Source organism: Microtus pennsylvanicus, chromosome 3 (genome assembly GCF_037038515.1).
Source record: "Microtus pennsylvanicus isolate mMicPen1 chromosome 3, mMicPen1.hap1, whole genome shotgun sequence".
NCBI classification, from domain to species: Eukaryota; Metazoa; Chordata; class Mammalia; order Rodentia; family Cricetidae; genus Microtus; species Microtus pennsylvanicus.
The window spans coordinates 18,691,166-18,718,885 of record NC_134581.1 but is presented as its reverse complement, the minus strand read 5'-3'; the positions used below and the strand labels follow the sequence as shown (position 1 = coordinate 18,718,885).

Sequence of the window (27,720 nt, the reverse complement as noted above, 5' to 3'; positions counted from 1 at the left end):
AGCAATAACTTACTGGGCTTTGTGTAGGCCTACCCCAGCCACTCTCCAATAACACTCTTGTGGAAACATATATGTATATATATGGATGTTCATTTTTATGCAGATGAACTTGTTTGCAAGCGTGTTTGTGTGTGTTTGTGTGTGGAGGCCAACATTAACCTCAGCAGCTGTCCTTTAGAAACCACCCATTCTATATTTTGAGACAGGGATCTCATAGGTCTGAAGCTCACCAAGCAGGCTTGGCTGGCTGGTCTGCAAGCCCCAGGGACCCATCTATGTCAGTCTCCCCAGGGCTGAGATGAGTGTGCAGCACCACAACTGGTTGCTTTGTCTTTTTCTCTTTAATGTGAATTCTGGGGATTGAACTCAGGTTTTCATGTTTGCCACACAACTACTTTACCAACTTACCTATCTCCCTAGACCTTAATACTCTTTTTCAAGAAAATTGATTGATTGGTTGATTTGCTAAGATGGTGTCTTTTCATCCCTTAGCCTTCCTGTCTTGGTTTAGCCATTTGTAGGCAACTTCACTGAATTGTGATACTTCCTGAGCTTGATGTGTAAGACAGTTTGGAAGTCCTGGATGAAATGAGAAAATTGAAATTTGCATTCAGTCGTTAAGCCTGAAATTTCTACCAGGTACTCTCTATTGTCAAAAAGAATCAATTCTCCTCTTCTTGCGAACAGACTCTGAAGAACACGTCCCTAAGAGATAGGGTTTTATCCCGTGGTCCAGCCAGGGAGACACCCATTCCTTCCAGCCAGATAAAGTCAGACATGTATTTCTAAGATGGACAAGTGGAACGCAAGCTTTTGACAGTGTTAAGTAGGGTCACCGACCTATCTCATCAGGCTATTACCCCAGTAATTGAACTTTTCTTCTCATTCAGTTCCTATTACTGGATACACCAGTAGCTTTATTTGTCTTTGCGACTATGTAACACATCCTGCTTGCCTAGAGGTGAAAATCCATCCATTCACCAATGGCAATGACCTTCTCTGTATCCGTTCCTCTAATAACCACTTTGGGATGCCAGCAAAAGGATGGGAACTTAGTTAGACACTTCCCTGACTGTCATAACATTCGGTGTGTTTTCAAAAGTAGTTTTGAGAAATGGACCCACATTTCCATCAAAAATTCATTCTCTACATCAAGGCTACAACTTGCAAACACAAAAATATTAAAATTCATATGGCAACAATGTATTTTAAATTTTATTTCACAGAGCACCAGTTCTATGGGAGGTTAATAGGTATTAATAACCAAAAGGACTATATCTTCAAATACATCTGGCTTGCCTTGGAACAGAAGTCAAACCATTTTGACTCTTGCAGGAAGTCAGAGCTTTTGGCATGTAAATGCACAGAGCATAGTAACAGAATGAGGTGTCCCCACTGCCAGCTCAAGCAGCATCTCATTCTTAGGATGCTGTAAGTGCAGGGTTGGCACACGCATGAAGCTGAGGGTGACTGTTCTCTTCTGTTTCCCACCCTGATTATCTATTCGCTTTACTCTGGCCAGGTCCTACTAAGGCATGCTGTGAATAATCTTTTAGTTTGGGGCATAATAATACATGATCTTTCCCCATATTATTTAGCTTGTATATGTATATTTGCATTTAGATGAAACTGGCTGTCCAATTGTCTTGTGAAAAGAATTTTAAGGAATAAATTAACCTTTTTGCTTCTTTAATTAATACTATTGAGTGCCTGCTATTTAAAAAAGCAATGACATAGTATTGGCATGTGAAAGTGGAAATACCTCTTTCTTTCAACCAGCTCAAATAAGCCAAGCATACAATCAAGTAAGTGCCATGCTAGAATGTGCGTTTAACAGAGAGTATTGTGAAATTGGAATAGACACCATCTGGTTCATCCAGGAGTTTGAGGAAAGATAGGGAGGTGTTCGTAATAGAGCTGCATTGTTTTCTCTTCAGCACTATGGCTGTACCTTAATCTGCTGCTATTTCAGCCAGCAATTGTGGCTTCACAGTTACAGGCCTGCTTCTTTGGCAGCAGCCCAGCCACTCAGGCTGCAGCCTGGCAGGAATTCTCTTCCCCCAGGCATCTGCTCTGTGGCTGTCACTAAAGGTAGCTTTAACGAAATCTCTATTGTTCTATTTATAAATAAGACTTTAGATTCAAAGGCTCAGGTGAAAACCCGCTAGCTCAGAGAGGTGGAGTAGCAACTAGCTAATCTTCTGTCATTGCTGGCATCCCCCCAGAAGTCTGTTCTTCTGCTTTGCCAAAATAAAACAAAACAAAACAAAAAAACACTGTACCACTCAAAATCCCTCCTTACTACTTCCGATGTGTCTTTCTATCTCTTCCATATGCCCTCTGAGGCTCCCCGATTACTCTGTCAACTAGTTGCTAACTCAGCCTCCTGACCCAAGGTTAATTTTATTTAATTAGTGCAAATGCTAACTCGGGCTTCACAGTGTGATGGAATATCCACCAACCAAGCTGATTAAGAAAGCTCAATTTGGGATAAAGGTTTCAATGAGGCCTGAACTATGAGAGGATGATAAACCTTCCAGGCACAAGAAACAGCAAGTATGTGCTTTGTGCAATAATGTGTGAAGACATCAAGTATCAAACACCCGAGGACATACACAGTATTGTTCTTGACCCCCTAGACAGCCAGCAGAGACAAATACAAGTGTCCCTGAGACCAAGTATCATTCAACAGACCATACTTAAGGTTCATCATATAGGGGAATGGAGGACATGAATCATATAAAGTTAGTACATGTATATTAATGCCCTTCACAGATCAATATGCACCCATTGGATATACAGGACATACACAATAAGAAATCACTAGAACTGGGGCAATAACTAAGATAATCCCCATGGCTCATAGACTCTTATTCTCGGAACTACAACTAGACAGACATTTTTCACACCACTTTTGTGTCTCAGCTCGTGCTGTTCCTACTACTTGGAGTGTTTTCCTCTCCACTCTTTTTAGCTATTGCTCCTCAAGTCCCAGATATCTGCTCATATGCTCCTTCCTCGGGTACTCAAGCTAGATCTAGCTTGTTATAAAATTTGTTTTCTCTCTGAAGTTTTCCTTCAATGTATATTTGGGATTATAGATTTCCAGGACTGCTTGATGAATTCCTATCTCCTTTGAAAATACTGTTAGTTCCAAGAGGCAACAACCACTCCCATTTCACCGACCACTTTATGTGTAACAGTTAATACAGAACTTTATGTATCCTAGGTGCTTAATAATTTAAACTTTTTCATTTTAAAATATGGTCTCACTTAGCCCAGACTGGCCTTTAGCTCACTATATAGTGAAAAGTGACTTGTAACTCTTTTTCTTCTTGCCTCTGATCCTGGTTAATAATAGATATTTGTTGAATAGTAACGCTGTTAAGCTATTCACAAACATTTATACTCTCCAGTGTAGCATAGGCAGTTTCTGTGAAGCAGACCCCAAATTCAAGCATAGAGCAGTTGGTTACAACTGTAATGGTCATGCCACTGTTGCAACAATAGGCATATTTTGCCTAGCATGTTGGTATTCTGGTTCATAACTGTCATATCTGGGTAAGACTATTGATTTGTTGACTACCTCAGCAGCCTGCATGGCAACCACCAAGCCCTATGAAAACCAGCCAGCAAAGCAGAGGCTTTCAGTTGAGTACCAGCTTAATTTCTTCATATCTTGTATCCAAAGTGTGAGGGATATTCAACATTAAGGTCTTATCAACTAGTTCTTGTGGACAACCAAGAAACGGCAAGAGCCTGCATTGTTTGGAGGTCTCCTAGGGTCTCCCTCATCAACAACTCCTTTGGTGATATCCCTCACCTGGTACTAGATTTCTGTTTTGGTTTGTTTTTTTCTCGTAACCCATGACTTTTAAGACTGGCATTGTCTAGTCTTGCAGGGGATCTGCCTTCAAACTCTCTTTTCTGTTTTTAAATTGGGTTACCAAACAGTAGATTTCCAAGAGGCTTATTTAAACCCCATTCATAGTAATCCTCTTGCCCCATGTCTTCATACATGTGCCCCATTTCTCTCCCTATTTGAGTTTTCATGGGTATTTTTGAAGATTATGAAGACTAGCCAGGGGCCAGAGACCAGAGGTCAGGGGCCAGGGGCCAGGGACTAGGTTTGTCACTGATAATAAATGATGAACAAACTATGGTTTAACCCACAACAAGACTTCAAATCTATAGGAAAGAGAGATAACTAACCAAGCAATTATAAAACAGCATGATCAATTTTATCATAGTCTATCAAGTACTCTAAGAATATTTTCAGGGTCAGTGAGGCAGACACTCTCAATATGTCTTACCCATGTCACATGATTGCTTTAGAACTTAGCAGCATGCTTGTCCCTACATTCTTTCTGTCTTAACACTTAGTACAAATATCTCCACTGGAGGACTATCCTAAGGCTTCCAAGACAGCTTCACTGCATGTGTTAAACTAAAAAGCTTGGAACAGCCCTTTACCAGTGACTAAAACACAGTGGGGCTTAAGTATCCAATCCTGAATTAGAACTAGCATTTTATACCTGTAATCCTAGCACTTGAATAGCTGAAGCAGGAGAAGAGTGGTAAGTTTGTGGGCTATAGAGTTAGACCACGTTTCATTTCCCTTCCCCCAAAAGTTCAATTCCAAGGTGAGAATTCACCTTGGGGGTATACCTGAAAGATGAACACAAAATTCCCTTCTTAAGGTTTGCTTGTCTCCTCTCCTGCTCTCTCCATTCCCACGTAAGTTTCCAGAAATACCTTCGAATGTATCTTGTGTTGTCTTCTGGAGGAATCTTCACAATACAGTTGTCTCCAAATCCAGTAGCCAGGAAAGACTTCTCAGAAGATACACTTGGGAAGATGAGTGCCACTCAGGTGCCTTGAGAGTGGTGGAAATAAGAGTGTTTCAGCATTGTGGGCTAGCTCTTTGGTATCCTTTGGTGGAGACCACAGCTGGGTATAAGTGACTGCCAGCATCTGTCTTCTCTTTCCATTTTAGCAACTTTTACAGTGAGCCCAAATTTCTCTTAGGCTATATCTTAGAGCTATAAAATTCATATTGTTTCATGATCAGCCTTTATAAAAGATTAAGGAAAATCAAGCTACATTTATTTCTCATTTATTGACAAATTCATTGCCTGTATCAGTGTGAATGATAAGTCAGCAAGAAGAAGAATGGGACAGCCAACATGCTCAGTGAGATAAATTACCCTTGATAGGCTTGATAGGGAAGACCCATACTGATACATCAATGCTGATGTGGTTGTATTGTCAAATTAATAGTTGAATGTTAAGGGTCATTACATTTAGCACTGTTTGCCATACCATTATATATAATAATGCTCAAGAATAATGTGTAATTAACTGTGGCTGACTGACAAGGCAAAATACGGAGTAACCAATCATATTGTATAAATACACATCACTGAGTACATGTGGGAAGCCAAGGGTGACTTGAGATGTTTCAGGACTTTCTGCCTAGACTGTGGTTTTGTAAGGCCATCAGTCATAGAGACTCTATTTATAGGTCTAACTGGTTGCAGCATCTTGGTATCCAGTCTACCTTGCTGTTTATCTTGATCTTTTACTTATATTCTTTGTAGGGGTGACAAAGAAGAGATCCCCAGCTCCTCTTTGTCTAGAATGGCTTTCTCTGTGCGTTTTCATGATTCATGAGATTTTCCTTCAGCCACCAGCACTTACTTTCCCTTAATCTCCTTTCTGTGGTTTGCTTTGAACATTAGCAGTTTATAACCCTCTCTCATCGTTCCCAAGTCCTCTATGTGTCTAAAGCTTCTCTTGTAGGCAATAAGGAATGATGAAAGCTTATTAATGACTTTCACTATGAGCAAGGGTGGACAAGACCAATCCAGACCTTTCCTTTCACGAACTGTTTTATGAAATTTACAATGGCCTGGAAGGACCATCTGCTCTGCCCAGGGTAGCTACTTAAATCTTCAGAATCATTCAGGTGCTATGTGGTCACAAGGAGGGCTGAGACAATGCTGTAATTCATTTGTGAGAGAAAAATCATTTTCTTATTAGTATGAGATCCTTCTGTGAAGCTGATATCCAATAGTCTCACATACTGGCCCCTTTGATTAGGGGTGTGTGTGTTTGTGTGTTTCCTATGAAGTAAGGAATAATTATTTAACTTATCCCTCATGAAAGAGAAACCAAGTCCTCAGAGCTATGAGAGACGCTGTACCTCCCTCCCCCTTCCTCTCTCTCACCCCCCCTCTACATCTCTGAACTAGGTTTATTTACAATATAAAATGCCTTGTAGAATTATTGTTCCTCTCCCCTTCCATAAAATTTCTCTTATGCATTCCTTATCTTTTCCTCTGCAAATGCTACCTATGAAGTCTACCCTTTCCTCAACGATAAATCAACTGTCCATGTCCTCCTCAATTCAGGGTCCTACTCAGGCATTATCTACTGATCAGAGTTGTAATAAAATATAAAAGCAGCTTTCTCATGTTGGTCTCAAGTCCAGTGAATTGGGATGCATGCCTGCCACACACACACACACACACACACACACACACCACTTTACATACTGGTGTGGAACTGTAAGGATGGAGAATAGCCTCCCTTGTAAATTAGGTCATTTTTAGCTTTGTACTACTCTTGGGTTGATTTTGTCTTTGTTCTCTCTGGTGGTTTAATGGTTTGGGTTTCCATGTCTAGCCTGTCATAGCTGGACCATAGAGTACCAGCAGTCTATAGATGGGTCGGTTAAACTGGGGAGCTGGGTTACTATGAAAACAAAACACACCTGAGTCTGCTAATTAGCAGGTCTAGGTCCCAGAGTTCAGCACCTTTTCCTCATTCTGAGAGCCTTCCTCCTGTTGGCAAGTTAGTCACCTTGGGTGTCCTTTTATTCAAGATGGTGGCTTTCCTTTTATATGCCTTGCCAAGGCTGTCAAGAATTCATAATCAGACAGCAGGGAACTACTTTCTTCACAGAATTGCCCTGCTGGTTCTCTACCTCTCGCTTCCTTTCTTAACAAAATCATGCACGTTCTATCGCAAGTTCTTCTAGTTTCATATATTGCTAAAGCCAGATGATTAGGAAGCAAATACCAAGGACTCTTCATGATGAAGACCCCTGTGTTGACCAAGGTTTCTGTCCCGCCTTGTCCTGCAGTTGTTCAGTCCCAAAGAAATGCACAGAGATCTACATTAATTATAAACTGCTTGACCTAGAAGTTCAGGCTTCTTATTAGTTAATTCTTACATCTTCCATTAAGCCATTATGTTAGCCATGTGGCTTGGTACCTTTTTCAGTGAGGTAGTCACATGTGGCTTGCTCTATGTCTGGCTTCCTTTCTGTCTGGATGATGACTGTAGACTGAAACTTTTCTCTTCCCAGAATTCTCATTGCCCTGCCTCTACTTCCTGCCTGGCTACTAGCGAATCAGCGTTTATTTAAAATACAAGTGACAGGGAACAAACCAATGTCCCACAGCACCCCTGCATCTCACATCTCAACTGCCTCTGTGTAAGTTTCTAAAACAACATAGAGAAATCTTCCTGACTTCTATTTCTGTCTTTAGCTAGAGGCATAGATTTTAAGAAATATTTTAATATAGGGTCCCTATAAGTAGATCAAGCTGGACTTGAACTCGTGATTCTCCTACCCAAACCTCCCAAGTGCTTGATTATAGTCAGGTACCATCTTACCTAATGAGAAGTTTTGGTTTTAGGGTGTTCTCTGGGTCTGGATGAGATGGCTTGCTTCTATAATCACAGCCCCTGAGGACATGAGATAGGATGATTGTAAGTTTGAGTTCCAGACTAGCTTGGACTACAGAAGAGAGGGTTGGGGAAAGCACTCTGTATCTTTGCTCTGTGGAAAGGAGCCTTGCATGAACCTTGAATAGTGTTGCAGATATTTGCAAAGTCACCTACATGGGCTGGGATATGCTCTGTAAACTAAGTATTGCTTTGATTGCTTTGGTATGTAACTCACAGAGGAATTTGTAAGTAACCCTAGGTAACCACTTTCAGAGAATGTATTGTAATTTGAAATGTAATCTAGTTCAGCCAAAAGATTTGAGAACACAATCATTGCTAAGCAGACTACCACTCTCCTCTGGGTCTCTCTTGTAATGCACAAATCATTTACTTGGCAGGTTCTTCATAACTCCACAAATTGAGGTCCTGAGTCAGCATTCCACAAAATGTGGAAGTCCAAACTTCATCACAACCAAAGGCATTAAGACACACTAAGATTTATGTTTAACTAGAAATCTAACTAACAGCTATTCCACTGTGGGGTATATAACTAAAGAAAACCAATTTCACATGGTAAAGAGACATCTGCATTCGTATGTCTAGTGCAGCACTACCTACAGTTGCCAAGATATGGAACAACCTAGGTGTCCATCAAAGGATGGATGATAAAGAAAATACATTATATGCTGCTATGGTTTAGATCCTAAGTGTGTCCCCCTGCCAAAGATGTGTGTTGAAGTGTGGTACTCAGATTATGGTGATACTGGGAGGCAGTGAGTGGGGCCAGGTTAAAGGAAGGATGCCATTGAGGGCATGCTCTTAAAGATGATAGCAGGAGCTCAGCTCCTTCCTCTCTTTATCTTTCCTTTCTTTGCTTCCTGATCAATGTGTAGTAAGTCTTCATCTCCCAACCCCAATGCCCCATATGCTTCTGCTGTACTGTACTACCCTCCTACAGACTTAAAGGCCAAATGGCCATGGGCTGAATCCATGAGCCAAAATAACTATTTCCTACTTTTAAGCTTATTTCCTGAGGTATTTTATCAGAACATCATCAAAGATGCTGATGCTAAGTGAATTCTAGAACAAAATTTTGCTTATTTTTAATTTATAAATAATAATAATATTCCAGGTGTTCTTTTTGTTTACAGTTAGTGTACTCAGAATGTTCTTTTTCCTTGATGCGACCATACTGTAAACAGAATTTAGATATCCTGTTTATCATATAAGCTCAGGTCACCTGAAATATACTCAAAGTTATTGGTACTGTTGTAGTAGGGAGCGGGACTCCTTGTTTGTCCTGGCCACCCTGCTAGCTTACACCCAAATAATCACACAAAATTGTATTAATTAAATTACTGCCTGGCCCATTAGCTCTAGCCTCTTATTGCCTAACTCTCACATCTGATTAACCCATTTCTATTAAATCTGTGTATTACCACATGACTGTGGCTTATTGGCAAGACTCTAACCTACGTCCATCTCAGGCCAGAGATTCACAACATCTACCACTCTGCCCTTCTTCCCAGAATTCTGTTCTGTCTTTCCTGCCTACCCGAGATCCGCCCTATTAACTAGGAAAGGCAGTTTCTTTAATATCCAATGAAAGCAACACAAATACAGAAGGACCTCCTACACCATATTATAATAAATATCCACAGAAAGATAACACTAGGGCAATACTTCTAGTTAAACAATATGTAACCTTGAAATTAATTTTTCATCCAGCAGATGGTCCTTAGATGTAACTATTAAACTTTGAAAGATTTTATTGTTGATTCAGTGGACCATGCTCTCCTGCTGTCCTCTATCTACTCTGACTCCTACAGTCTTTCCTCCCCCTCTTCTCACATGGGCTCACAGAGACAGAAAGGGGAAACACAGAGGCATTGGTCTGCAATAGGTCCTCTGCATATATGTAACATATATTAGCTTGGTGTTTTGTGAGACTCCTAACAATGGAAGCAGGTGTTTCTCTGGCTCTTTTTGCCTGCTCTTGAGACTCCTTTCCTAATATTGAGTTGCCTTGTCCAGCCTTGAGAGAAGGGGTTTGCTATGTCTTATTGTGTCTTATTTTGTCTCGTTTGGCTGTCATCTCTTGGAGGACTGCTCTTTCTGAAGAGGAAATGGAGGAGGATTGGATCTTGGAGAAAGGGGGAAGTGGGGGGAGCTGGGAGGGGGGCAGTGGGGGAAACTATGGTTGGGATGTATTGTATGAGGAAAGAATCTATTTTCAATAAATTTTCTTCTTTTTTATAGTTTTAATTAAGCTATACATTTTTCTCCACTCAATTCCAATTTTAAAAAGAAAGATTTTGGTTTTTTTTTTTAACACATCAGGAACTTCATTAAAAATTCCTTCACCAAAGAATAGTGAAATAATATAGGATGGATTATAAAAAAAATGAAGTGGTATTTAATGGAGCTCTTGAAATCTTTACTTAGGTATTTTGAAGGAAGAATTTATTTTCATTGGTTGTAGTTTCTACATGAAAGCAGTTTGATTTTAATTGGCATCTAGGGCTCTGTTAGGGTATTGACTTTGTATCCTTTGTTGGACAGTTGGCATTTCCAAACACATGTTACTCACAGCTCCTGTTCAAGAGCTTCCCTATCTGAAAGTTACCACTGGTGTCTTATACCCATGCTTCCACCTCATTTTCTGATTCTCTCTGTTAGTCAATATTCTGTCGTTGTGACAAAAACACCTGAGGTTGTCAACTCAGTGAGAGAAAAGATTGCTGTTAACTTGCAGTTCTGGCAGCTGCAGTACATGGTCAGTAGGCCCACGGCTTTCGGGTCCAAGTCAAAGGTCCAAGTCTCACCATGGTGAGAGCAGATGACCAAGGAGACCTGCTCATCTCAAGGTGGCTGGGAAATGAAAAAACGAAGAAGAAAGTCCAGGGTCTTGTGTTTGAATGAAAATGTTTCCCATAGGCTCACATATTTGAATGCTTGGTCCCTGGTTGGTGACAGTTTGGGGAGGTTGTGGACCTTTTAGAAAGTGGAATCTTGTTAGAGGAAGTACATCATTGGGGAGCAGCTTTAATTGTATATAGCCTTGCCCTGGTTTCAGTTTGCCCTCCGTTTCACGTGTGAGGATAAATATGTGACCTCTCAGCTTCCTGCTCCAACAGCTGTGCCCATCTTCTGTCATGTCCCTCACCATTACAGACTTTCCCTCGGGAACTATAAGTCAATATGAGTCACTTTTGGTCATGGTGCTTTATCAAAGCAACAAAACAATAACTCATACACATCCTAATATCTACTTCCAGGGCACAGCCCCGTCACATAACTTTCTTCTTAGCCCAACCTCCTGAAAGTTACACCATGTTCTACTAGTGACCCAGGGTAGAGACCAAACATGGGGCTTCAATGTATGGGTCTCGGAACACACTCGAGTCCCAATGCACAGGAGCCCATCTTCAGACTTCTGATGAAAACTTCTGGAATTATTCTCAGCCCTCACCCCTGGGTCTCTAGTTACCAGTGGAAAATTAAGTCTATCCTTACTGTTTCAGCAAAGCAATTTAGTTCCTTGCCTCTTCCATTCTAATCTGCGCTGATACATTCTTTTTTCACAGAAAGTATTATTAATATTTTCTAAGCAAAAGGATTATCTAACAAATCCTCCATGCTTAAGGAGAGAGAAGCTGAGAAATTAGTTTTTTTCACAATGCCTCAAACAGAAAAATTAAAGTCTTAGCAAAATAAGTCTTTTACATTTCCACCCACATCACTTTTTATTGTTTAAAAATTATTTTTAAAATATCATAAGCATGGATTGTAAGGGGTAAATTTGGAAATACTGATGGCAAAAAGATCCTGGAAGGTATTGGAAGACCTATTAGCTGATACTCATTTTTACTCAAATGAGGTAATTAGCATAATTAATAGATCATGAGGATGGAGAAATACAAGGGAGGCCAGGAGACCACCTGGGTGGCTATTGTAGTAACAGGTTAAGAAGAAGTCTAGAAAAGAAGAGGAGTGGAGCCAAGCAATGTGTAGCAGACGGCATGGAGAGAACCAGTGTGTGACATGGGAGGGTAAAGACAAATACTGGGAATGGAGGCCATTTTCAGTTTGTAGTAACTACATGGATGTAGGTGCAATTTATCTTAACAAAAAATTAAATGTGTAAGCCTGTATCTGGGGGTAGGACATATTCCTTTGTTCCTAATTATCTAGTGATGCAGCCAATCAGAGAGCTTGTTGACTTAATCTAGTCACTATAGAAAGTATTGCTAGGACACCCAGAATCTAACCATAACAGTTGTAGATGGATCTCTCTTGTTAGATGTGAACAGCCACAACTGGGTGATGAATGTGTGCTATTTAACAGTGTGGCTTATTTATTGGTCACTGCTATCCATCCATTTCTCTTGAAGGTGGCATTAAAGCTTTCACTTTTTGACCTTTTCATCTGCTTTTGTTGGCATTTACTTTTATCATCCACAAAATAGAAAAAATAAGAATAATGCCATTCAATCAAAATCACTAACAGGCCACTGTTCTGAAAGCTATGAATCCATGAACTCAGATATGTTCTCTGGCTGTAAACCAGAGATTATCTGTGATGGTCTTAAAATATTTTTTTATCATAATCAGGGAGAAAAGGCATCTAAATTGGAGGCCAGACAACTACCTTCAAGACTCAGGCTGACATTTGCTAGACAACCCTTCCAGCTGGTCACAACTTTCTCCTCTGGGTCTCACTGGCTTCTGAAAACACTGCTAGGTTAGCACAAGTGACTGATGTTGTCTCTAACAAAGACAAGTAAAGCGCTACAGAAACCGATGGGATATTACATCAACCTTTTATTACAGACCAAACAGCTTTGATATACTCCTTCTCATAAAGTTCACTCTGCCTGTAGCTGCTGTGATAAAAATCTTAGGGGAAAACAATCATCTTTTTGTCTTACAGTGCATAGTGTGGGATTGGGACTCCAATGGCAAGCATGACTTTATCGGAGAATTCACCTCCACCTTCAAGGAGATGAGAGGAGCCATGGAAGGGAAACAGGTAGGTGGTTATCCCAGACACTCTCTAGAATGTACCTTTAGCTAAAAATAGAAATGCTAGCCAGATGGTGATGGCACGCACCTTTATCCCAGAACTTGGGAGGCAAAGATAGGCTGGTCTCTGTGAGTTCGAGGCCAGCCTGGTCTACAAAAACTAGTTCTGTAGGCTCCAAAGCTACAGAGAAACTCTATCTCAAAAAAACAACCAAAAAAATGGAAATTCTAAAGGCAAATCTTCCATGATTGAGTCTGGTGGAAATGGAGGATTGTGGGATATGATTCTAGAACAATCCTAATGAAAACCATTCTGTGACCTTGTCAAGACATCACCCTGAAATAGAAGTCTCTCTATTTCAATTCATTGAGTGGTTCAATGAATAAATGCCTAATTTCCTTTAGCTATGCAATCTTGGAAAAGTAGCATTACTTTCCCAAGGGCCACAATTAAAGTCAACACTAAATGATAAGCCATCACTCCCTGGATATTAAGGAACACAGCTTAGAGAAACTGCTGCTGCAGTGAACGTACAGAGTCAGGCCCTATCGAGCTAATAAGTCAATGCCAGCTTACCAACACCACCTGCTGCAGATCCAAAGTGTCTCATAAAGCTGCATCCTGCTCTCCTCTATAAACAGAAATAGTCAAATCAATAAGGAGGGGAAACATTTCATCTTTCGGTTCCCAAGAGGCCATTCAAAGTAGAATTCTAACATTCATCATGACTGAAGACCACCAAGCCTAGACACTTCCAGATAAACAGAGATAAATCTATAACTCCCACAGAGGCCATGAAATGCAAGGCGCTGCACTTTTCTCTATCCCGGAGATACCAGGAGAATTTGGTTCCACCTCAAGGCTCTGCACCTCTGCTGACACATTTATATGGCAGGGGCAATTCTTTTCTTTGGTGACTTTAAATCTGCTGTGCCCAGCTATAGGTGGGCAGTGACCAGCCATGCCAACATTGTCTCTTCTCTCCTGAAGCTAACAGACTGATAGGAGCCAAAGTAGAGTCTAAATATGAACCAAATAAACAAAAAGCTAAAAGACATTTACAATTTGTGAAGGGTGTTATTTAAAAAAGAAAGACGGGACTGAGAAGCTGGCTCCTCCAGTAAAGGTACTTGCTACTAAGCCTATGAGCTTGATCCCCGAGGATCTAAAAAGTAGAAGGAGAGAACCAACTCCTGTAAGTTATCCTCTGACATCTACATATGTGCATGGATTATTCACATGTGCATATATATACATACACAGAAACACACACACATGCCTATCAATATATAGAGATCTATGTGATTATTTTAAAAATTAGAAAAAAACAGTTTAGTTACAAAATGAGTTACAAGGTAAAAGGTAACATTTAGTTTCAGATCCTTTAAAGATAAGAAGCCCATCTGGCAATGAGTAAGGGAAAAGAGAGAAGAATGATTTGAGGTACTGAGGTAGGAAAGAGCTTGGTGTGCTCGAGGACATGGAAAGGGACCAGTATAACAAGTACAGAGAGGATGGGGTGACCTTACATGGAAAGTGGTCAAGATAGCGGGGGCCAGGATGAGCTGGCTCTAAGCGCATCACCTGAATGCTAAAAGGACATATTCAAACTGTGATCTGTAGTACAGTGGCCACCAATCACGTGACTATGTTATTGGATCCACCTATCAGTAATATTAGACCCCCTCCAAGTGCTTAGTAGCCTCATGCAACTAGTGGCTGTTATATTGGATGGTGAGGACATGGAGTATCTCCATCAATGCAGAAAGTTTCATTGGGTGATGCTGGAAAAGATAAAATTGGTTTGAATTTGCTAAAGTATTGTATTTGCAGTCATGGGGCAATAGCTAAGTTGGTAGAATGATTGCTGTATAAGCATCGAGGCCTGAGTTTGATCGCCAGAGCCCATGTTAGAAAGTCAGGCATGGTGGCATGCTCTGCACTAGGGAGGTGAAGACAAGAGGGTAGCAGAGGCTTATCAGCTGGCCAGCCTAGCCTGGCCAATAAATGATCCTATCTCAAAAGAAAAGGTGGATAACTCCTGAAGATGGGTCTCTGGCCTGTACATACATGTGCACCCATACACACACACACACACACACACACACACACACACGGGGGGGGGATGACTAGTGTGTAAGCATTTACAGAAAAGAGGAAGTACTTGGTTAGGCAGCCACTACCATAGTAGGACAAGATACAAGATGTGATAATGACCTGGACTGCATGACACTGGACAGAGATGAAAGTAATAAGATTTAAGAACTGTAAGATTTGTTGAGAGATGAGGAATGGGAGGGAGGGAAAGGACAATGCAATGATCCTGAGAAGGGAAGCTTTGTGGAAGAGGCCCAGTTGGTTACAAAAGTCAGAGAATCAGGATTTAGAGGACCTACCATAGAGGATTGTTATCTGAAAAGGTGTTTTAGGTTCCATCAAAGAGAAAGGGTTAAGACTGAATGAAAGTGTAGAGTAAATAGGGAGAGTTGACAGACAGGAGAGCGGAAGCCTTGAACCTGAGAACCCAGTGTCTACAACAGAGGGAAAAAGAGGAGCCCCATTGTTCACCCTCCTTTTCCTTGCCTGGGTCAGCATGCTGACAGAACAGGGTAATTTCTTAACTAATCTTCATTAATTCTTGAGTATCTCATAAGCATCTTTAGTTTGAGGAGATCAAGGGAAAATTTTGCAGCACCAAATAAGAGGGCAACCCCAGGACCCTGCTGGAGAGGGTCATTAGAGTGATAATACTGATGTGTGAGTCTCGGAGTCACCAGGGAAGTGGTTCAGAGTCACGTCCGTGGCCTCCTGGGTGGTAAGGCACTACTGTTATCTGCTGCTGAGTAATTAATTGCCCACTAACTTCCTACCTGAAAACAGTCATTATTACTTCACGTTTTCTTGGTTGGCAATTTTGTCTGGTTCACCCAGGGATGTGGGATTCCCCTCTGTATGCTGTGAACAGCATTGGTTAATAAAGAAACTGTGTTAGGCCTGTGATAGGGTAGAGTAGAGCTAGGTGGGAAAAAACTAAGCTGAATGCTGGGAGAAAGGAGGTGGAATCAGGGAGAAGCCATGTAGCCCCACCAGAGACAAACACCAGAACTTTACCTGGTAAGCCACAGCCATGTGGCAAAACACAGGTTAATAGAAATGTGTTAAAAAAAGCTAGAGCTAATGGGCCAAGCAGTGATTTAATTAATACAGTTTCTATGTGGTTATTTTGGAGCTGAGCAGCCAGGAACAAACAAGCTCCCTCTTCCTACTACAACCTAGGATAGTGCCTCCTATGATGCCATGAAACTTGCATGCTTTTGTGTATAAGCAACAGAGATGGCTGGTGAAGCTCTCCATGTGATGTCTGGTTTTTGTTGTTATGTGGTGGTGGTGGTGGTGGCAGCAGTGGGGTGGCATTAGAGGCAGAGGTGGTGGTGGAGGTTTTATCCTGCAATGTATAATTTTTTTTACAAAGTGGCAGAACAAAACTTGCAAGCAATAAAAGGCAGTTTCAGAACAATGGTGTTTTTCTAGCTTCTATTCTCACAACATTTTTAGTGTCCCATTGGCCAAACCAAGTCATATAACCAGTGCATGGGCACTGAGGTCACTAGGAGGCCAATGAAGTGTCATTGTAGCCTGCTATGTCTTCCTCCAAAGCTGCTGCTTTTTGATTGTCAAGAATAAACTTTTGTATCCCAAGTGGATGGACTCAGGGTCCATCTCCTTCAGGACCATGAACAGAAACGTCCAGGGAATGTTGAGTATTTGACTCTCAATTACTTCTGCCTCATGAAATCTTCTGTAGTCTGGAAGAGCTGAAAATTGTTCTAGACAGTTACCAGTTAATTCCTCAGTTCTCGGTCCTTCCCAAAGCTTTGATTCTGTCCTTCATGAAGTGTCCTCTGGGGTCAGAGCCTAGGGAAAGGCTCAGAACTGAGGGACCATGAACTCAGTTAAAAAGAAGAGAAATCCAAGGTACAGAAGAGTCAAACAACCCAGGATAGAACACATGGCTGGAAAATGAAGGCATGGATATGCACCAGGTGCCTTGGTCTCTGTCAATTGCTCTCCCTTGCCATTTTCATGAATGCCAGAGTTATCACCTCAAGGCCACGTTCCGGCTATCCAGTTCCCACATGCTTGTCCCCAGAAGCTTGACCTCATTCAAAGACTTGACTTCTTTACATGTAAGTAAGGTACTCACTTACATGTGACCCTTTATGCTGTAGGTACAGTGGGAATGCATCAACCCCAAGTACAAGGCCAAGAAGAAGAATTACAAGAACTCAGGCATGGTGATTCTGAATCAGTGTAAGGTATGTATGTGTAATCCCATCCCTGCCAGGAGCACAATGCTAGAGTAGTCTTGGGGAAGAAGTTCAAGTTGTATGATCAAATGGGAAGAAGTTTTACAAGAGAATGACCTTCTCTAAGACAAAATTCATAAAATCAATGTAGCACCAGACAAAGGAAATGAAATATGATGATGAATGGCCTAGAAGCTGTGACAGCCCAATACTACCTTCCCCTTCCCAGAGACAGTCCTGGCCCAAAAGAACAGCAAAGTGGAGGTGATAGCTCAGGCCCTTCTCTGCACAGGGCAGTGCTCAAGAAAGATACTCAAATGGTGTGAGGAAGAGTGACTAAGTATGAGGCATTCCTTGTTTTAAAATAGTAATGAGTATTGAAAACATGGTTTAGGTCTCAGCCCAAACGTAGTTGTCAATTAAAGCAATAGATAAGCCCAAATAAAGGGGAGCAGAGGGTAGGAATCTGCAGAAGTCCTGAGCCCATCTGTATGGACATTGAAGAACCCTCCACAGATATCTTTTTATCCCTTTTCTTGATCTCGAAGATGTCTTAGTTAGGGTTTTTATTGCTATGAAGAGACACCATGAGCACAGCAACTCTTACAAAGGAAAACATGTAATAGGGGGTCTGGCTTACACTTCAGAGGTTTAGTCCATTATCTTCATGGTGGCAGGGAGAACATGGTAGCATACAGGCAGACATGGTGCTAGAGATGAAGCCGAGAGTTCTACATCTTGATCTGCAGGCAACAGGAAGTGAACTATGTTCTATACTGGGCAGAGTTTGAACACAAGTCCTCAAAATCTGCCTCCACAGTAACACACTCCTTGTTGTCATGCAACAAGGTCACACCTCTTAACAGTGTCACTCCCTGTAGGCTAAGCATTCAGAACATGAGTCTACCGGGGTGGGGGGCGTACCTATTCCCACCACCACAGCAGCCCATACCTTCAGTCTGCAGGGAAAGAGATCATGCTGTTACTAACCCAGGCCTCTCCCACGTAGATTCACAAGATGCATTCCTTCTTGGACTACATCATGGGTGGCTGCCAAATCCAGTTTACAGTAAGTTGTTTTTATGTGTGTTCTTATTTGGGGAATAACGGGTGGGAATGGTGTTGGGTTTGAGGACATGCAGAGACAAGAGTTTTTCAAACTCTTAAGCATGTTTTTAAGCCCTGTTGCTAGAGTATGGCATGGGACCCTGTTTTGAAAGTGATATCGTATTCCTGCTCCTTCTGGTGAGTATGATCCCTGCTCCTCAACCTCAGATGGGTTGGAAAGCCCCCCTTGTGCTTTCATTTTCTAAAGCAACTACATGAGCTATGAGATGCTAGGCAGGCTGTAGATTGCCAGAGCCCATGGCTAGGCAGAAGGATGAAAAGGAAGAGAGCCATGCTGCTCTATTTGACTGAGCTAAGACAGATGCCTTAGTTGTGTTCATGTGTCTGGAACACGGGCATCATTGTCAAACCCACTGAGCAGTAGCAAGGGAAAGCTATCCAAATGCTTTCTCAGGCAATGAAAAGGGAATCTCAAAGACCAGAGGACCAGGTTAAATCAGGTTGAGAGAGAACGGGTATCTAGTCTCAGCAGGTGAATTGAGGGTCATCTTCTATTTGTAATCCATGGTCTTGTGGGATTTAGACACTACTATGTATGCTTGGCTTAGATGGTTGATTCTCTTTTAATCACAAATGAAGGAGACTGTGATATGACTCAGTGGGTAAAGGAATTTGCCAGAAGGCTAATGACTTGAGTTTGCTCCCCAGGACTTCACCTGGTGGAAAGAGCAGACCAACTCACACATGTGGGCCCCATCTTCTACATGATTGTCATGGAACACATGCACACACAAAAACTATATCCATCTGCCTGGAACAACTTGCCTTTACTCACTCGGCATTCAAAAATGTTCTGAGATATAGGCAGATGTAACTTTCAGGATGAACATACTCAGATAACAAAATATAGGTGAATGCACAGGAAAGAAATATGGATTATAACATTGAAGAGATGGAATTTGTACTTAGCTATCTTCTTACAGGACTGTACTTGTGAAGCTGAGCTCTATTTAGTTCTTGTGACCAAATCAGCCACATGAGGAAAACATGAAAAATGAGTTGTTTAAATTTTGTAAGTGTTTGTGTACAACAAAATTGACAAAATCCATTTATTCCCAGGACCAGGGATAGTGGGTCATAGGATTAAAAAGAGGAATTGAGACAGATGACCATTTGGCGGGCCAGTTCTCTTTAACAAAAGACTTAAATGGTAGTTTGAATGAAAATGTCCCCCATAGGCCCATAGGGAGTGGCATTATTTAAAGGATTAGGACACATAGCCATGTTAGAGTATGTGTGGTTTGTCGGTGGAAGTGTATCACTGAGGATGGGCTTTGAAGTTTCAGAAGCTCAAGCCAGGCCCAGTGTCACTCTCTCCTCCTGCTGCCTGCAGATTCAGATGTAGAACTCTTAGCTCCTTCTCCAATGCCACATTTGCCTGAGTGCTGTCATCCTTCTAACAATGACAGTAACAGGCTAAACTTCTGAACCTGTGAGCCAGCACCAATTAAATGTTTTCCTTTATAAGAGTTTTTGTGGCCATGGGGTTTCTTCACAGCAATAGAATACTGACTAAGATAACTTCTTTCTGTTAATAATGTTGGAAAAATCACCCTATGTGCTGTCTAAACTTATAATTGCCCATTTACTTTGGAATGCTTGTTGGAGCTGGTCACTGCTATAAAGTCTAAGGTTCTCCAGTGATGGAGCCACCTCCCCTCCTGCATGCACATGGGTATATAATGAAGGCAACGAGAACATGTCCTGTGGGCACACACCCCCAACACCACCTGTGTGATGGGCTTATTGTTGATCTATGTCTATCTACAGGGCAGTAGTGAAGCAAGAAAATTTGTCAAGGAGAGTCCCTGAAATAGTTTCCCAAGATATTAGGCAAGAGACTGATGTCAGAAAACTATTTATAGGTTTCCAAGGGAAAGCTCTATTGATTTCAGTTTGTTTTAGATTCTGTAGATCCTAGGCTCTTGAACAATTCCTTATTCAACCTTCACAGGCTTGCTTTGCCCTTGGAGCTGTGCTGCAGAGCATCAGCTACCCCACAGGCTTCCTGGACCACATCCTGATTCATTTTATTAGTTCTTTGAGAATTTCATACAATGGATTTTGATCATTTTTACCTAATTTCTCCCCAATTTTCATTCCTATTGAACTTGTGTCCTCCTTTTCCACATCAAAGCCAATTTGTGTCACGCAGTTATTCTGAATGTGTGACCATCCACTCGTCGATGAACCAGTGTCTATACTCTTGGGGAGGCCTGAGACTGATTGACATTGGAAGCTGTCTTTCATGCTCTATGTTCTTCAACTTTCTCACTTTATTGACCTTCCCCAGCTGGGTAGAGGCTACCTCAGTGTTTGTCATCAACATCACCCCAAGTCCTAATTTCCCATCTTCTCTGGGGCCAATTGATAGACCTGTGGGAGATATGAGCAGAGATAGCAGTCCAGAGCATAAAATAAGGAGAGGAGAATGTAAGGTAACACTGAGAAGGGGCCAGGCCATTAAGGGCTCCACCACCAAACCCTTCTGTGGACCTCAGGTTAGACTCTTGAAGGAGAGTGAGAATTCTGCATGCTGGTCCAAGAAAATGCACCCATCACTCCAACAGCATTTGCTTCCAAAATGAAGCCAGCTTTCCTATTATAAAATTCTTACTGCTTTCATAAGACAAACTGATGTAAATTTTAAGCTGTAGTGCAGTTAATTAAAAGTAGCATGTGATTTAATTGGGCTTGATAGTGCCTATGTTTCACCCAGTAACTTTCCTGCAACATGAAAAGGGGTGGCAGAGACCTGAGAAGTGAGGGGAGGAGGGCTTCCTGGTATGGAGATGGCAGGGAAGACACAAGAGGGAGGGAAGTCATTATACCCCTGCATCACCCTGAGGCAAAGATGCTCATAGGCTCATGATGCAGCCATCTCTTTATTAAACTCTGCCCAGTCACCTCTTCTGAGTGAGCTATTTTCTGGAGAGACTCTGAGCATCTGGCGTGACATGTCACGAATGGCTAAGAGCAACCTTTGTGACTTCCATGGGACTCTGGTAAAGCAGGTTTACCACTCCCAACATCAGATTGTTTGAAATACTATTACTTAACCCTAAACTTTCAAGAAAAAATAATCAGTTTTAGCTGAAAGAACAAAGCGCATGAATAAATATGACCCTAGGGATTTGGTTTGAAACCACCCCCATGAACTAAGCATTTATGTACGTGAATTCAAATGAAAATTGCTATAAGCTTACTTTATTAAAAATGAACAGCAGAGTATATTTAGGGGTGTGTTGAGAGATATCTTTGGATCAGAAGTTGAGGTGATTTGAGTGTTGAGGTAATTTTGTGCATAATGAAATGTTCAAGTAGATAACGAACAGGACAGGAAACAAGAGCCATGTGTTTCCGAGAAGTGAATCCAGAGGTGTTGACCACATACTACTTATCAAAAGTTACTGATGGTAGTGGAGAAGGGTGGAAAATGGAGCACAAAGCAGATGCAACAAATCTAATGGAAGGTGACAAGAAGGTGACCTAGTGTGGCAGCAAGAGAAGGGGCTATGTGGAAAGTAAGGTACTGAGTCTGGGTCTTGGATACAAAGAAGAAATTTTGGAAGCCCATGAGTTTAGGATGACTTGGACTTGGTGCCTGACTAGCAAAGCCTGGCAGTGTTATTCATGGACAAATGCAAGAGAGCTACAAACAAAAGGATGGATTTGCTTAAGGGGATGTTGGAAGTGTGTTTGAATGTCCCCATGGATAGCATCTACAAAAATGCAAGTCTCAGTTCCAAGAAACAGGCGTAACTACATGCATCTCCATCTGGATGAGATAGACAAAGGGAATAAATAAAAACAAGGGACCCAATGACAGGAAGTCACAGAAGTCCTCGATGGACAAAAGAAGAGATAGCAAAGAAGCAGAAAAGTCCAGAAACTCAAATGACCAGGGGGTGGGGGAGTTATAAGATCAGGGGAACAATTCCAAGTGTTAAAAAAAAGAGGGAAAGAGAACAAGCAAGGACTGAGGGATGTGGTGAGCCCGCATAGGTCATCTCTAACAGAACACTTTCAGCAGAATAAGGTAAGAGAGACCCTGTGTTAGTGTGTAAACAGAAGATAAAGAAAGAGCATCATAGGTGTGAACTCAAGAACATCAACAACAAAGGGAGGATGGAAAGTTGAGGGTCAGAGAGAAGCAGCGTTGGGCTAGGGTCAGGCAATAAGCAGAGAAGTGAAGCAAGGCAAAGATGCTCTGTGGAGCTGTGGTGTGGTTCAGAGACATGCATTTGTCTGGAGTGTCAAAGTCCTGGGTTCAATCCCTAGCATCACAATACAAGAAAGACAAATGATGTTAAAGGAGCCTTAGTCAACAATTCATTTTTGGTTATTTTAGAACATTTGAGAACCTGATGCACAACCTATATTATGTCCGTAGATAATGTGCACACTTGATGTACACACGACCGTGAAAAATTGAGATCACCCTGAGGACAAGCTTTATATATGCCTCATGAGAATCCTGGAGACATAAACACCAAGATCAACTATGGTGTCTCAACCTTGGAGGAGGTGAACGGGGGAGGGGTGAAGCAGATAACAGAGGGAGGCATGTGGTTTGACACATGGCACTGCAGCTAAAAATAAAACAAAATATGAGAACTTCATAGACAAAATATAATTATAGACAGTGCAGAAGAGGCAGGTGCTGTGCTGTGCTTGGAAAGGAGATGGTGGAGGAATTAAAGGCTTCCTTTGAAAGCTGTGGCTTTTATAGATGCATAAAAATGTTCATTGTCACATAGATTTCCACAGATAGGAACTTTTACAGCTTAAATGTTCAACAGTAAAATAACGCCTATGTAAACTACAGTACTTCATCTAAGTGGACTCTGATGAAGCCATTTTAAATTATACTTTCAAGGACTAGGTAATCAGAGGAAGCCATGTCTATTGTAGCACCAAGGGAAAAGAAAACCAGAAAGACTCTGTGACTACAGCTATACAATAGATCATCATGAAGCATGTCTCTATGAGTGGTATATGTTTGCATATACATATACATACACATATATTATATTTGAGTGTGTCCCTAGGGAGCGTGTTGACCCTCAAAGCAATAGAATTGGGAAGTGAGCTCTAGGATCTTTCTGGAGGTTTATAGGTCATAAGGGTTTTACCCTCTTGGTAAATTAGAGTAGAATATAATTATAATTCAAATTATAAAAGAGAATGTGTCTATGTTCACTCTTCCTCATGCCCCTCTCTCTTCCACAATGGGAAGAAGCAGTAAAATAGCCCTGGCCAGGTTCTAGCAGTGAGCCCTTGGGTACCCCAGCCCTTGCAACCATGGCCCAGTTCCATCTCTATCATCTGTAAATGACCCAGCCTATAGGATTCTGGTATGGCAGTACCAAACGGATGGAAGAAACATTGAATAAAACTGCTAGAAAAAGAAGTAAAAATCACCTCCTAAGCTATAGAATCCCGAGCAGCAATTTTTATTGATCTTTTTGTAAAGCTACTTGTGTGATTTGTGGTTGTAAAAATTAAAGATGCTATTTTCCACTTCCTTCTGATTTTACAGTGTGTTTAGTAATATGGTATTATATATGAAGCTGAATGTGTGTTGAAGGGAGACCGCTAGTTAGTTCCTGGCTGCTTAGCCCTGAAATAATCACACAGAAACCATATTATTTAAAGCACTGCTTGGCCCATTAGCTTTAGTTTCTTACTGGCTAACTCTTACATCTTAATTTAACCCATCTCCATGAATCTGTGCATCACCACCAGGTCTACCAGCAAAGTTTCAACACATCCGACTCTGGCAGCAGCTCCATAGCTTTTCTTGACTCCACCTCCTTTCTCCCAGCATTCAGCTTTGTTTTCCCCACCTAGCTCTGTTCCCCTCTAGCTCTGCTATAGGCCCAAAGCAGTTCCTTTATTTATCGATAGTAATCATAGCATACAGAGGGAAATCCCACATCAAATGTGGATTCTCCCACTCTGACCATCAAATCGGAAGCCTGGATTATTTATTCAAGACTTTGTCAGAAAATCTTTTTTTACTCTAGCACATTTAACATGGCTTATAGCTACTGAGTATCGTGGCTTAAGCTTCTAAATCTTTATTTTAGACCCCATATTAAATACTGATAGACTCTGAGATACAAGACTAAGCCCTACCTGCTCACACATACCCTGGGTACAATAAGAAGAGAAGACAAATGTTTTACCATTTCCAAGAAATGAGCCAAGTGGGTTCAGGAAAATAATTTTTTTTCCATGACTGCCTTGTGGAATTTTGTGGAAACAGAAAACAAGAGTTTAGCTTATCACAAATTAAAAAAAAAAAACCAAAGTCTGCATCTCCTATTACCTGGCTTATTGCATAAGTCTGAATTGTGTCTAATTTTTTATAGCTGCCTCAGAATGTGACCATATACATGTGAGGTCCGGGTAATAAAAGATTCAGCAAGTAACTAAATTCTGCAACCCAGCAGCTTGTGTCCAACAGATTCCACCAAATGACTAGTTAGTCCAGTGTTGGGCAGGTATCTGAAGAGCAGGTTGCTTGGTGTAAAAAAAACAAAAATTGTCTGAAGATGCATTCAGTCTTCACATTTACCCCCTTCCCAGAAGCAACTCCACACGTCAGAGACTCGGCAGCATCCAGGGAGCGCTTGGCTTTCTTCCTATGCCCCGTTTTCACAGTTGCTTCCCACATCTGCTTCAAAACGTGAGCAGCTTTCCGGGAGCCTGCTCTCGGCTGCCCGCTGAGAAGATTGGCGCACCGGCCAGAAGACCAGGTTTCCTTAAGTGCTCTCTATCAGAAAATGAAAACTCGCCAGCTCTGCTAGCTTGCTGGCACTCAGGAAACCGGGTGTCTGCAGCCACCTCCACAGACTGGCATTTTCAGTCATTTCCTTGCTTTTAATTCTCAACTTAATCCCATCTTTCACTGCCCCCCGCCCCTGTTGCTTTCTAAAATAAATCTAACCTTTCATTGCATTCTCTTCCCACCATGGCTAACTTTAAAGAGCACGGAACTCCTGGTGGAAGGCCACCTCCTGAAGATGGATATTTTATCTCCAGCTTCTGGAGGAACACTTTAGAAATAATTGCTGGGCAGAGGAAAAAAAGAAGCTGCTATATGCTTAAGACTGTCCATAGGCACATGATGAAAGATCTGTATGGCAAACGCAGGAAATACTAGCTGCTGCAGGTTTATTTCCTTCTTCACCAGCTAATGCTGTAAAGCCTATCCCTGCCTCTCTGGTGGACATAGATACAAGTACTAATCCTATGGGTGGCTTCGGGCCACTAAAACCAAGTAGCCCGATTCTAACCTGCTAACCCAGCCTTCATATTAGTCTATTGTCCAGCGGGTGTATTAGCTTCTTTTCACCACAAATAAACCTGCCTCTTCTTTCTCCTAAGACATCCAGCTCCACATGAAATAGGCCACTAAATCCTATTGGGTTCCCACCCTGCATGTGTTTAGTGACAATCCCCTTCTCACCACCATCTCTGTTCCACCCTAGTTTATTAAAACTAATGAGGTTCTTCCAAGCCTGAGGATGCAGGAGTCCTAGAAATGACTTAACAGGGTTCCTTGGGGTTTACAATATAAGCATGTTTTTTGCTACACCCCAGTTTCAGCTCTAAGAGATGTTAAAAATCACTTTTAAATGTATCTTTGCTAAAATTCTATGTCTTCCTATCTGATGTGGTTCACACTTCTCCGTGTATCATGTCACCATCTAGATGAAACACCAAGGCTCAGACACCAGCCATTGGCGGCAGAATGACTAGAGCATCTCGCCTGCCTGGGGAGAACAGGAGAGGTACTTCTGTCTCCAGTTTCTGCTTTTCTGAACGGGTTCTTCTCCATCCATTCTACCTGATTTCATCTCCCAGTTTCACATCACACCACTGATACGTGTCTGCGGTCACATGATACCCTTGACATTGCAGGTTCTGAAGACCTGAGGTTGACTGGCAGCTTACATTGACAGTCAGAAGGCACAGGCAGGATGCCTTCCATTGTGAGGGATACTGTCATGATAGTTTTGTAAACAGAAGTGAGATGGCTTAGCAGGCCTGAGACTCTGGTTCAATCTTCAGCATTATTTTAACAATAATAATAACAACAAAAGCTGTCAACGTTTTCCAATGACTTATTCTTCAGATAATGTATCATCACAGTAATAGCCATATGTCAAAATAATCTCTGGAAGAGGTAGCTGTTTGGTCTGGGGTTTTGATTTGACAAGGTCTTACTACATAGCCCAGGCTAGCCTAGAACTGATAATCCCTCTGCCTGGGTCTTCTAAGCACTGCAATTACAGGTGGATGTCATCACACCAAGCTTAGGGTTTCCAAGAGTTTTAACTGCTTTTCTCAGTAGGAAGGAAAGTGGTGACATCACATCTGACCACCATAGCCCTGGCTTACCTTTTAAACTCAGTTGCATCTGTGAGGAGCTGTTGCCTCCAAAATTTGTCTGAGAGAAAAAGGTTGAGAATGGTGGATCTCTGAGCTGAATTTAGCTAACCCAGGGACCTACCATACTATGATAAATGTCATCTCTTGTTCCGTAGCCCAGGCTGGCCTTGTTCTACAACCCTCCTGAATCAGCTTGCCTTCCCAAGTGCTGGAGTCAACAGCATGTACCATCATGCCCAGTCTCTGAGCCCCTCTTGCATGTTCTTCTTAGAAATATTTTTCTGGAATTGTCTGCATGCATTTTGACCATATTTTTCTGGCAAGAGCCTCATGAGCAGGTCCCAGGGTGCTTCCTGTCTCCTGCTCAGAAGTCATGGAGGTTTCAATTATCTCTGGCTTGCATCACAGTGCTGGATTCAAGGGAGTTTCTTTGTGAAGGTTGGTTCTCACTTTCAGGATGAAGCCCATCCCAAAAGATAGAGCATTTGAGGTCTCTTCGGGGCCACCTCCATCCACCCTCAGTAGACGGTCTTCCCATCCTTATCCATCTGCCATACACATTTTGATTGTCCTTCCCGTCCCTCCACAACTGTTTAATCACAGAGAACTGATTGATTCAAGACCACTTCCTCTGAATTTTCAGTTACATTCTGCCTCCTACCTGTCAGCCTCTCTACCTCTGATCATTTTTCAATGGGGACATTTATACCCCAGTACATACATTAGGATTTTTGAAAATATTATCATGTATTTACTGTACATAGTGATTGGCTTTATAAAGATATTTTCATTCATTCATAGTTTGTATTTTGACAAAATCACTGACCAGACTTTCTCTCTCTATTCTCCTAATAGTCATCTTCCTTTGCCAAGACAGTCTGACTTCAGTTCCTTTATCATGTGTGTGTGTGTGTATGTGTGTGTGTCTGTGTGTGTGTGAATCTATGTATCTATCTAAAATCTAGTATCCACAGGCAAGAGAAAATGTATGGCTTTCTGAATCTGAGTTATTTTGCTTAACACAATGAACAGGATCCCAGAGCCATCTAATTTTCTGCTGAAAATATAATTTTATTCTTCTTCATGACTGGAAAGGACTCCATTGTATATATGTATACA

The 27,720-nt window shown here is 41.6% G+C and overlaps 1 protein-coding gene across 4 annotated transcripts in view; it reads left to right on the top strand.

Annotated features, from left to right (window-relative positions):
• The window catches only part of Cpne4 (copine 4), a 457,031-nt gene that overhangs the window by 398,956 nt on the left and 30,355 nt on the right, over positions 1–27,720 (top strand). For all 4 annotated transcript variants that reach the window (XM_075964808.1, XM_075964810.1, XM_075964809.1 and 1 more), the window contains 3 exons: positions 12,671–12,769; positions 16,993–17,079; positions 18,080–18,139. In XM_075964808.1, coding sequence (XP_075820923.1) covers positions 12,671–12,769; positions 16,993–17,079; positions 18,080–18,139 — 246 coding nt within the window. The remainder of the gene's footprint in view (positions 1–12,670; positions 12,770–16,992; positions 17,080–18,079; positions 18,140–27,720) is intronic.